The 13,557-nt window shown below is 32.6% G+C and overlaps 1 protein-coding gene across 1 annotated transcript in view; it reads right to left on the bottom strand.

The window, feature by feature from the left end:
• The window catches only part of LOC118188756 (ileal sodium/bile acid cotransporter-like), a 35,982-nt gene that overhangs the window by 3,685 nt on the left and 18,740 nt on the right, over positions 1-13,557 (bottom strand). Inside the window, exon 2 of the mRNA XM_035359257.2 lies at positions 9,703-9,874. Within this exon, the coding sequence (XP_035215148.1) occupies positions 9,703-9,874 (172 nt within the window). The remainder of the gene's footprint in view (positions 1-9,702; positions 9,875-13,557) is intronic.

Here is a 13,557-nt window from a genome sequence, read left to right as displayed (position 1 = left end):
TCTATTCTAGAGCAAGCATTCTGCTTGCTCTAGAGGCTTTTGCTAGTCGAAAAATACAACATACAAAAATACCCTTTACCAGCTGCTTATTAGCCCAAAGGGGCAATTTGCCCAGAAGGGCTATTAATTTCGATTCGGCATTTTGCGTTGATTCACTATACGGTGAAACACTTTTTAAATTGTTGCCACCAAATATTAGAACCCTGTATTATATTTAAAGAAATTAAATAATGAAGAATCTGCATAAACGTATGTATGTTTTTTGCATTGTGATAAAACAAGGGTACCTAGACCCATCAAATTTTGAATAACGTACGTCTCCACTGATAGGTTTTAGGAACAAACAATAGATGCATATTTTAGATTTTCCAAATAAGCTGAATATCGGTGCTTCTATTCTGAGTCGTGCGGTCAGCTATGATAATAGTTATTTATGCTTATATTTTTATTTTAGCCTTACTGGAACTCATTAATTTGTTTACCTAGTTCAGGGACAGCAACACAAAAAACTATTGATTGTATCTAATTTCGTCGAGCAGTTCCACATTTACATTGAGCAATTTCATATTTAATGAAAATTAAGGTTTTTTAAGTCTTTTCTTAATTTATGCATAATAATAGATAAAGAAATCCTTAGGGGCATATATAAATAGTACTTAACTTTGTTCTAATAACTCTCAGAACTCCTTTACAATTTTCTCCTTTACAAAAGACGCAAACATTTACAATTAACATTATCAACACAATCTTTCCCCGAGGAAACTAATACCCAAAATCACTATAAACAAAAATGAAAAACCATTCTGCAATGCTGATGAAGAGTCTTTTCGGAAAACTGAAGGTTATCGTCTGGCAGCTATTTCAAAAATAATGTTATTTCGTCTGGCTGTCGAATTACATGTCGTCTGCTAACGTAATTGTATCGATTTCTCAAGTAACAGTATTTTTATCTTCATTGATTCTTTTTCTTACTGATAATGGCTATGTTAGCAAAAACTTTTCATCTGTTATGTTGCAACTAAAACCATAACGAATAAAAGTTTTCTTTATTCAGAGAGAAGGAAACAAAAGTTTTCCATTTCTCTGTTTCTAAATTCAATTTTTAATAAAGCAAAACTACCTTAAACCAAACGATTTTCGTTAAGACTTTGGATTATGTTATACATAAGGTAAAAAACTTATTTCTAGTTCAATGTATTTAATTAGAAAATTATTTTTTTACCATCTTCAAAAATAAACAAACCAGTTTTCTAGTACACTTATTTAGTATCAGACAAAATAAATTTAAATAATTAACATTAGCGATTGGAAGACTGTCATAGCTCATTTCTATGATTCATTGGAATAACGCAACGAAGAAAACTGAAAATATGAATAGACTGTAATAATATCGTATTGCTGAAATATGAGATGATTTTTTTATTACTAACTGTCGATATGAAAACAATCATCCATATGATATAAGCAACCTAATTAAAATAAATCTGAAAGATTTCAGATTTTATATTACAGCCTGAGAGACTTTTTTTTAACTTTTTGTGTGTTAACCTTATTTATTAAATATCACGTTTATTGCACTTAAAACATAAAATTCAATACAACAGCAATATCACAAAATATTTAAAAGAGCATACGTTTAGAATTTCCGATACACAGTCTCACACACTGGAGATAAAAATGTTTTTTTTTTTTTTTTTCCCGTACTGTGTTTCCATTGCTCGCTTGGAAATCGCTGAGTTTCTGAATCAAAAACTCATAAACGCTTTACAAAATATGAGAGATAATAAAACAAATTCCGAATACCAAATTTGGGCTTCCAGATGACCATATTCGGGTGGAGACGTACGTTATTCAAAATTTGATGGCTCTAGAAACCGTTGTTCTACCACAATGCGAGAAACATGCATACACTTATGCAGATTCCTGATTATTTAATTTATTTAAATATAATACTGTGCGCTAATATCTGGTGGCAACAATTTGAAAAGTGATTCAAACTTTTAAAGTTTTCCACCTAAAATGACAAAAAGAAATTAATAGCCCTTCTGGGCTAATTATATTTGAGAAACATGACACGAATTCAGTTATCCTTTTAGCACCACTGATTGTTCCAAGATCTATTAGTCTCGAAGTGGGAGTTTGCGTCCTTTCATTATGAAGAGGGAATCTCTTTTTAAAATGTTGCCACCAAATATTTTTGCCCTGTATTATCTTTAAAGAAATTAAATAATGAAGAATCTGTATGAATGTATGTATGTTCCTCCCACTGTGAGTAAACGACGGTACCAAGGGCCATCAAATTTTGAATGACCTAGCGCTCCACTCGAACATTTTCACCTGGAAGGTCGAATTTTGAATTTTACATTTTATATTTTGTAAACCTTTAATGAATTTTTTGCTAACAAAGTCAACGATCTGAAAGTGAGCAGTGGCATAACTGCACGAAATTAAACATTTTTGTCTCCAGCGCTCAAGACTGTCTATCTGAAATTATAAAATATTGTGTTTTTAAAAATTTTGTAATTTCGCCATTGAAATTGAATTTTATGTGGCGTAAGTGTGAAGAACCTGATAATTAATAAATAAAGTTAACATGTAAAACGTTAAAATAACATTAAAACTTTAATAACAAAAAAAGGTTTTCAAGCTATCTTAATAAAAAACTGAACACTGATATAATGAACTGAGAAACGACTGAAAAAAGTAGTAAAATGTAAGCCAACATTTAACACTGCATCGAGACTTCTAAACATATGCTAGTATATTGCTCTTAATATTTTTGTAATATTGCTGTTAAATTGCATAGAGCTTGAGTGCGAATAAAATGATGCTGAATTATAAAGACAAAAAGAAAAGGACTAGCAGGAGTTAGTGCAAAAGCAGACTGGCAGACTGCGAGGTCAGCGGCAGAGTTAAAAAACCTTAACTAATCCTTTTAAGGGATCGTTAAACTCTGAAACCTTTCAGTATTTTTATTTATTAATTTTTTATCTAAAAAAATTAGAAAAAATATATAAAATCAAATTAAAGTACTATTACCGCTTTTTTAGAATTACGTTATTCTCAGTAATACTAGAACTTGATATTTGATATTATATATAGCATGATATTCTTGTACAATTTCGTAACTCCTTTATTTCGTAAACTAATCTGATTTCTCCACTAATTCTTATGGTCGCTCCCGGCAGTGGTATAAACATAGTTTTTCGTTTCTTACCCCTCAAACTGCCGAATATAATAATAATTAGAGAAATTGATACTTTGAGTAGAGTAAATTTTCTTCTAAACATTCTGGTCCATAAATATCTCCTGACTTACATGTTACCCTCAAAACTAGATCTACAATAATAATCTACGCTAATCTTAAAATTTGTGAGCGTCTGTCTGTCTGTTTTTTGTGGCATTATCTCCTTCGGAACGGCGAGAAGTTGAGATTCTAGAGAGGTACTCCCGTATTCCAAAAATATGTGAGAAACCATTTCGACCATTTTCATCTTCGTACGACTTTAATTAGCCGAGATATTAAGTAAAAACTCTGAAAACAAATTTCTAAGTTTTACAAAATATGAAATAAAAATAGCATTGCGAAACTTTAAACATATTATTATTATATAAGGTCATATTCCGAAGCATGCGATTGCATGTGACGTCACTGTACGTCGAAAATTTTTCATTAATGTCAGCAAATAAATAGCTGCTGTTGGAAACTTTTTTTATTCGGGTTAGTATAATTTACACACTATATAAATGCCACGTTAATTCTTTTATTGTTAATGATGAAATGTTGTTATATTACATGGAATTGGTTGTGGCTTGGAAAGAATGAACTGATTTCATTCATACTGAAATGTTTCTATACATTTGCCTTTCAGAGTTACAAAGAACTTGTAAATTTTGCTTTGGCTGCAACCCACTAGTAGTAATAATAAAATAAATACTTACAGGGAAGTTATCGTGGTTGGAAAAACAAAACTTAAGCGCTCAAAAATGTGCGACGTGCTGCCATCTAGCGGCCTAAATCTGAAGCAATTGTATTTCGATTTCGAAACTTAAAACAGTCTTTCCTTCCTAAAATTTCCATAATTATTCATTTTTCCTTTCACTCTTTTCGCTTAAATGTTATTGTATTAAATTAAGGTATATGAATACCTTTCTTAAACTAACTACGAGCTTATTTTAATTTCTAAAATAGTCAAGCTCTTCATGCAGTTAAAAATAAAAATCTCAATTTCATACCCACAATCAATTTAAACAAATTTTTTTAAGTACTTTCGGGTTGTTTTGTTAACAAACAAACAACAAAGTGAAGACTGTTAAAAGAAAAAGTTTAACGATCAACAACTGCATAATATAAACAATTCCGATAAAATGCTTCGATTTCAAAATGGACTTGCTTCGATTTCTCTAGAAATCATACCAAATATACGAAATTCCTGTTTCTTTAATTTTTTCCAAGTTCGCATAACTTAAAAAGAATGTGAGTGAATTAAATTCTTTTCGTTTTATCGCCTTTTAATTGAATTAACTGCAAAATAACTATAACAATGAAAAATCCTATCAATGCAAAAGGATTTGCAATATCGCTTATTGTGGCTAAACTTTTACTTCTACACCCATCAACATCTACCAGAATGCAAGCTAACGTATAAATAAATTAAGGTCAGTTAAAGCATAAATAATCTCAAATTTGTGAAAAGAAATAGCTTTTGGTAGCACAGGCTGACCATCATTATTCCGCACTTTTCTGCATTTAGATTTCATTTATCAGTTTCAGCTTTGGCAAGCCATCTTTGCTTTGTAAATAAGACTGAGCCGAGGTTTATCAGAGTTTGTTGAAACTGAGTTTCACATTCAATTAGGGCTTAGTTTCTAAAAATCAGAAGTGCCGGAGCCCTACTAAAATCTTTCAGGAAGAAGGGAAAATATAAAGTAACTAATAAAAAATAAAATGACTAATATTTAATAATTAAATAATAAAATTAAAATCAAAATTCAATAAAATATAGAGACATAAATAAAATATAATAAATTCATGGTAAATAGTTAAATAAAAGATATAAAATATCTGGCCTCATCTTTTTTGAAGCTCTGGCTGGATTTAAATTTCATTCTGAAAACTAAGCAATAGTTTGGGCGTCCTCTAACTAATTCAAGTCCTGACTATACGGTATAACGTACTATTTCAAGGGATGAGAGAAACAAAAACCATTCTTTTCTCAGCATATCAATGGAAAAAAGTAAAACCATTAAAGCGGCATAAATGAGAACAGAGAGATTGATAGAAACAATATGAGAGTATAGAAAGAAATTTTAATGGAGAAATATACCTTCGAAGACAAAGAGAGAACAGATCTAAGCGCGAAGCCCTGCCCGTATAAATTCTAGCTGTCAAGCAAAATGCGACTAGGCATCCCTCGAATCCTAGCTGACAACAACATGAGAACAAATATAAGGTTTGCACAAATGAAAATTTTTGTCCCTCGTATTTGGTTGCATAGTTCAACTCTGCAGGAGATCTGCAGTGAGAGATCACTAGTGCTGGAAGTGCATAACCAGGGTAATTATTTAACCGCATCCCTTTTTATTTAGGGCTGCGGTGGGCTCCGGCGCAATTTAAACTCTGCATTCAATTATGAACTTATATTCTGAATTACGCACAAGCCACACAGTTTATTTCTGTTATAATTTTAAATCTGCGCAACCGTCAAGTTGACGTGTTAATAAACAGCTTTTATTACAAACCTTCACATTGAGACGTGGTACCTGTAGTTAGATAGTAAGCCTTACCTTAACATAGTTAGACGTTATGTTACATTACTCACGTTAGTGCCTTTACGATAACTGTTTAAGTTACATAGTAAGTTGTAGCAATCACGTGGTGGTATGCGAGCACGGTGCTTCTTGGTATGTTGCTGCTTGCTCGTTTCGCCATCTATTAGCACGAATGAGAAGTACAGCAGTTCACGAGTTTTGCATACCCTTGAAGATAATAATGACATTAGGATTCGATCTTGGGTCTGTCGTCATATGGCAGTCGAATATCATACTGCTGTTGCAAAAGAGCTTCCTAGCGACATAATTCTGGTATTCGAACTGCTTTGTAATGCAAGCATTTTAATTAGCTCTCAAGATCGCTACTAAGTCGTAGTTAGACAGTAAGCCGCTTCACAATAAGTCTTTACGGTTCTAGTTGGTTTGGCACTTTCAAGTATTGAAGGACCATTTAAAATGAGGAATTTTTTGTATTGTTGAAAAGGAAGACAAAAATACATAATACTCATAGTTTGAACCCTCGTGTATCATTTTACCACGTAACGTCAAAGCAAAAACATGAGCTATTTTACAGGAGTTCTTTATTTAATTTTTTGTTTCATTTCTCGGCGGTTTTGGCAATAGATAGCAAAATATTTTCGAATCAAATTTTGTACGAAGCTCAGTAAATTTCTTCTTTCCTCCTCCGATTTCTGACATATTTCGTACAACTTTTGGATAAATGTTTTCGAATGGCACTTTTTTTTTTTTTTTTTTTTGGAACCTGATTGAATTTGATTTGAAAATGACAAGCATTCGAGAATAATAATTATTTCTTCTTCTTCTCAAGGCACTCCAGGTCAACTCCTCAAATTATCCCGAGAGCAAATAGAGGCAAAACGGCATAAAATCTTAAAAATTTTAAAACTTAATGCAGGAAAATCATCGCTTAATAATGAAAGACCTCTCAAATAACAATAGAATGAGATATGAAATTTAACAATAAATTTCATCAGAAAATTTTAAAATACTAAATCTGCGTCACAATGGCGCGAAGTCGACTTTGTCTACCGTCGAAGTCGTGTTACTCTACGTGCCAAAGTATTTAAAGTAAGATTATAATTTATTTTCCATTTTCAGAAAATACATTAAAAGAAATTTTTGATGAAATCTTTTTTATTGCACTCTAACTAAAAGTCATTACATACTATAATAACGGAAAATGAGGTAGGCCAGGTGATTGGATACTTTCTTAAATTATCTTAAACATAACGTCAAAAAATCATACTCGTACAGGAAATTTTGTTTCCACCATGGATATCATATATGAATTTGTTAAATCGTACGGGTAGATTATAAATATCTTTTGAAGTACGAATTTAAAATCACTTGAAACGTGAAATTCAAAAACAGATTTCAAAATTCATCCCAGAAGTTTTATTACTTATTAGATAACATTTAATGTCAAAATATAGTTATCAAATCTGCGCTTGTTTTTCATAAATTCATAACACAAACCCATTTCGAAATTTATTTCGGAAGTTTTATTATTCAATGCAACATTTGCATACGCAATCTTATAGGTTATCATTTTTTATGCTAATAATGGTAATGGGTTAGGAAAAGGGCATATACTTTGAACTCAAGAAAGATGATAACAATGATTTCGAAAGAAAATATTGAACTAAGCTTAATAATTGCTTAATTAACATAAAGTATAACAAGGTCATCAAAAAATGAAAGTTTTTGATTTATTAGTAACAATAATAAGGGCACTCTAAATTAAGGGGATTCAAATTTGGGTTGCTCCGTCCATTTGTTTTCTCCCTTCTTGTTCAAAATACTCTGTCTAGAAAATTCAAATTTAGAGAGTATAAAAGATATCCAAATACTCTTAATGATGCAGGTAGTTGATTAATTTTTCTTCTTTTGCCAATTGCTTACTTAAAATTTAAGTGCCTTCTCTAACTGCAACACCATGAATGTAATTTATGTTTGAATAGATTTTGCGAAATGCATGACGAATTTTTTCGAATTTACCACTTCGATATCAGTTTGTTAAGAACAAAATTATTTTAGTTTAATATACCTATGGATTGGGAAGCTTAGAGGAATATTAAATTGCCATATCGGAAACTTGTAGATAACTCACATGTGATAGTTTATCTGAAAAGACAAGGCAACGAGAAGTTGGTTAATTTATTTATTAGAATAATTTATATTTTTATTTATTTTTAGTAATTTATTTATTTATTTATTTTATAAAGTTGTTCTGCAGAGTATTCTGTGCAGTTTTTGAAGTTAATGTTTGGTGTTCCCTTTAGGCATTTTTCCGATACATTTAAAAGCCAGACGAAGGCTGGTCGCGTGGGGGCTAGTTATAAAATAAAAGAAGTAAACAAAAAAACTGATAAGCATTTGGTCTCTTGAAACATCAAAACTGATCTACCAAACAAATGCAAACGTGATATATTTATTGGATCCGTAAGCTTTGCTATTTGTATTTTTCAGTACAATTTTTTTTTAATTTTAGAATTCTACGAGGGCTATCCAGAAAGTAGATTACGTTTTGGAATAAAAAAATAAACAAAGTATAGGAAACAAATTTTATTATATACAGATGAAAGCCACACTCAAATACTACTTTTCTACATAGTCACCATACAAATTAAGGCATTTATCGTAGCGATGTACGAGCTTGGAAATTCCTTCGTCGAAAAATTCGGCCGCCTGCGCCTTCAACCACTTCGTTACCTCTTCTTGCCTTCCATCTTGCACAAAACTTGTGGTAACCAAGCTTTTCGCTGATGATTTCGTGCAACAAACTTCGCGAAATTTGTGGAAAACTCAAAGAAAGTTCCGTTATTGTGAAATTTCGATTTTCACGGACTTTAGCATCGACTTTTTCGAGAAGTTCGGCGGTCACTATGCTGGGTCTCCCACTTCGATCTTCGTCGTGAACATTGGTTCGGCCATTTTGAAATCTTATGACCCACTGACGCACTCCACCTTCAGTGATAATGTTGTCCCCATACACTTCACGAAGCTGCCGATAGATTTCTATCGGTTTACAGTTTTTTGCAGTCAGAAACCTTATTACTGAGCGCACCTCGCAGCTCGCGGGATTTTCAATTAACGCAGACATTTCAAACCGTCACAGTATCTGAACGGAGCACAGCACGAACCTCTCACTAGCACGGCTAGATGCAGACTGAGCTGCGCAACGCTCTGACCCCAAGATGGCCGCGCTAGCCCCGCCCCTAGCGGACACAGACGGAAACTTAATCTACTTCCTGGATGGCCCTCGTATAATATAAACTTCTATAATAACTATGAAACAGTAGTTCATCTGAACACTTTAAAGCTTTCTACAACTGAAGTATAGCAGGGATACATAATTCCTAAAATTAATTTACCATATTTGCTATTACGCAATTGATGACCTTCAACTAAATATTTGCATAATTTGTTCGGCCTTCTTAAGTTTGTGAAAGTTTATCTCAGTCTATCTAGCAAAACATTGTTTTGGCCTGGAGCATAAAAATAAGGTGATTTAGAGCGTTCCCTTTTTTTTTTTTTTTTTTTAGATAAAATCTCAATTAAGACCTCATTATCTCATAGGCTAACAAAGCCAGAACTAGGACCCCTGTCATTAGGGCATTCGCAAATAACCCTGCTGTTTCTCCTATTCTTGTTTCTCCAACATAAAATCAAAACACTTATGAGTTTGGAACCCCTGAAAGAATACTATGCCTACGCAGAGTAGCTTAATCGGGTCTACATAGTGATAAAAATTTCTAGCAGTGACAGTTCCTCATTAACGTTAACGTTAAAACTCAAGCACCTGATCAAGTTAATATTTTTGACCCAATATGAGCGTGTTACACAGTTCCCTCATAAACTAGATATTGACAGAAAATTGTAAGTAAATATATATATATATTAACTTACCTAAAGCAGCTAAGGTACTAACGAAAGTCATAGTAATACTGAGATTGAGATTGCCACCCAAGAGGACAGTCCACATATTGCTGGCGCCCCCTCCCGGGCTGCAGCCGAATGTAAACAATCCTAAACGTAGAACAGGATCTTCAAACAAGAGATATCCAACTCCGTAGGAAACCTTAAAAACGTAAATAATATTTAGTTATTAGAAGGCAAGTTAGTGAGCTCTGGAATTGTTTTGAAGCTTAAACGCCATGACAGTTGCAGTTAAATTATATGAATTATTTTCTATTAATTTTTCATCATGATATAAATTGTTTATAATTTAATAGACATACATTTATGTAATGTGACACTCTGAAAGCGAAATACAATTAGATAAAAATAATGTATTACTGAAAAAAATTATAAGTCCTGAATTTATTTGAAATACCTCGCTCTGTAATTTATGAATTGCTTTTCCCCGATCTAAAAAGGTACATGTGACTGCTGGCAAAAAGTTAAATGAATGCTACTGAAACCAACACACAGATTATGACATTGTGGATACAGAGTCAAATTAGCGCCTATTAGGAGCTTTGATTTTTAGGAAATACAAAATAATCAAAAAGTGGTATTCAATCCTTTTGATATTTTTCCGTCTAAAAGCATTACAAGATAGAATTACAAGATAGAATTATGCTTCGACGTCATTCGCAGAAATGAGTTCGATATAAGGCAAGGACTTCTCTTGCAAGAAGTTCCGAACCTGCTCAAGGAAATCATTCTTCATCGTCACCATTAACGTCTTTCAAGAGACCAAATGCTTATCTGCCTTTGGAAATTCACTAACGTGAACACAAAAGGAAACGATTGATCCCCAGCGGTTTGCACTATCCGACAAGACAGACGGAAAATAAGAGAGGATTCGATGGTGATGTACCGTAGCTTCTTTGATAAATACACAAAAGTCGTTCAAAGGAGCCTGAGAATCAATCTCCAAACCCACCAAGTCTTGACAGTAAGCAAAGTGTAATAAAATACGAATGCATTTTTGTCTAAAATCATTCACCTGACTGTTCTCGGCCTCACATGATGCAATCTTCGAAAACAGTCAACTAAAAAAATGAAACCGTTATGCATTGTCCATTAAAAACGAATTCACTCTGCCAATTCTTTTGCAGACGTAGAAGACAATGAAAATTGTCTTAATTTCTGATTTCGACCAATGAATTTTTTACCAATGAATTTTGCTAATTTGTTCTATCAACTTATTTCCGCATGGATTCAGCGTCTTCCAAGATACCCGTATCTTATCACCCATAGCATTATTACTCCTGATATTAGAGTTCTTTCAATTGCAGTAGTCACGTTGGCAATTTAGGTAATATTAACTTAGCTTGATTAACTTCAGGCTGTAAAGTTGGGTTACATACGACAAAGTTGTTGACAGCCGGGGATTTATGACAATAGCTTCACTTTCATTTTTTAGTTCTTAACTGATAAATAATAATAATTGCCGAACAGGTTTATTCTTACTGAGATTAAAGATTTAAATGGAATGATGCTATGTGATTTAAATAATGCGCAGAAGCACGTAAGTTTAAATTGTTTACTTTATAATAAGAGAGTTACACTTTACATAATGGAAAAAAAAAATAATAATGGCTATCTCAGCGCACTGTCTGTTTATCATAAAACTCAATAAGAGAAACAAGACATCCGGGTGTTTTTCCCAGGCATCAAATGTTATTTTAAAAATCATACAATTATGTGTTTTAATTCTAACTTTCACACTATTACGAAAGTTGATCGACAAGGCTAAGATAGACATAAACAATGTACTAAATATAAACATTAATCAAAAGCCAGAAACATAACTTGACAAAACTGCATACGTTAACATGATGAGTCAGGCGGCTATTTTTTCTATTCGGAAACGGCTGACGCATTATTATAACATTTAGTTTGAATTTTAAATTATAAGCACATTGCAGAAACATAATAAAAATACAGCTCCATCATCAATATACCTTCGGTTCACACACATTTATCAGTCAGAAGTGATCTTATTTATGCAAATCAGAAATCCTCACATGTGTTGATAGAATAATAGAATCCATAAAATGTTTGTAAGCATAGCTGGCGCTTAAAGACGTTGGTTTGAAATGCACTGTTCTATTTATACGTAAATATGGTTTCCCAATAAATACATCAGAAAATTTTTGACATTTGCAGCAACTTAAAAAAAAGGAGCAAATAAGGACCACCCTGCAAACATTTAAAAAAAAAAAAAAAACACCCTTCATGAAGTTAAGCATATCACGAGTCTATAAACTATATGCAGCTTCTAATCTCTTTTACCGTTTGTGCCATCTTAAAATAAGCGTAAATATCTTGTTAAAAAGTTAAATTTTGAGCCGGTAAAAGCCCACAGTATAATGCAGATTTCGTATGGTATAGACAACAAACAGGTTTAATTATGTCACTATTATAATTTTGCAGTTACTCCCTGTTGTTAGTATACGATTATGACAAAGCCTCGAGGGCTATCCGCCTAAGGGAAGGGATGCCTTTGTGGATGACTTTCTAAGGGAAACTGGCTCGTATACACGTTAAACATGGGGAAAACCACGAAAACACCCATGCAGCCAGCCGTTCGCGGGATTCGAACCTCGAACCGAACTACCAGTGTTATGAATGATACAGCAAATCTTAAATAACACCCTATTGCCCCAGAATAAAATGTCTCTATTTTTATATAAGCTGCTCCTGAAAAGAGCAAACGAAAACCGTGAAAAAAAATTTGGATTATTGATATGTAATTTAGATTTTTAATGCAAAATTTCCAAGGTTCTATAATTTATACAAACATGCTACTTTGGTTAAATGAAATTTTATGATTGACTATTATTCAGAGGCTGTTCGCACATTTTTTAAATGACTTTTATTGTAATTGCAGAAACATTTTACTTAAACTTTTTATGTTTTAAATGTTCTGTTTGATAACCCTTATTCTTTACTATCATCGTACACCGTAATTTCCACGACAATAAAGCCTTTTGCTAGTATCGGAAGAGGTATTCCGTCCAATTGCTCTCGAACAGCTTTCCAAAATCTAAGAAGGTTGTAGGTTGACGTTTGAACAGTCCGCTTTATATAAAAGTCCAAAAGCCGAAAATTACATCGGTGATAGAATAGGAGATTTAGTAGGTATATAAAAGAAGGGTATGGCTTTGATACCCGTTACTTGTTCCATTTTCCTCAGGAAATTAACAGTAGATTTTGAAGTGTCGTTACTTGTTTTGTCTTAAAGCAGTTCGAATGATTGATTGCACTGTGTGTAAAGAGAAGGTATATTATTTTTGAAAATTGGATACAAAATATGTTTTCGGTAACATGTGGAGTTAATATGAAAATTTTTCTCCAATTTCTTTACTTTTAATTTGTCGTTATATGAAAAACCAGCAACAATCATAAATCCCCTAGAAAAACTTTCTTTAGATTCTTTGAACCATGTTCTACGATTTTTTTTTCTTATCTTTGATGATAATAAATAAATCTCTTTTTAATGCAATCATTTAAGTATATTCAAGATTCGTGTACTGTGACAACATTTTTGTTCGCATAAATGTTTCTCATAAAGAATTCTGCAGCGCGTCCTGCGTTCGGCGATATGTCGTAGAAAAAGATGACGCGCATTATGTTTTTTCTGATTCAAATCAGAAAGATTTTAAGATTCAAATCAGCATTAATCACTTTTACTGTTGTGTCGTTACTTGTTTTGTCTTAAAGCAGTTCGAATGATTGATTGCACTGTGTGTAAAGAGAAGGTATATTATTTTTGAAAATTGGATACAAAATATGTTTTCGGTAACATGT

This window comes from Stegodyphus dumicola, chromosome 1 (genome assembly GCF_044657685.1).
Source record: "Stegodyphus dumicola isolate Sdum_Otavi_A_Nest chromosome 1, ASM4465768v1".
Lineage (NCBI taxonomy): Eukaryota > Metazoa > Arthropoda > Arachnida > Araneae > Eresidae > Stegodyphus > Stegodyphus dumicola.
This window is presented reverse-complemented; position numbering and strand designations above follow the sequence as displayed.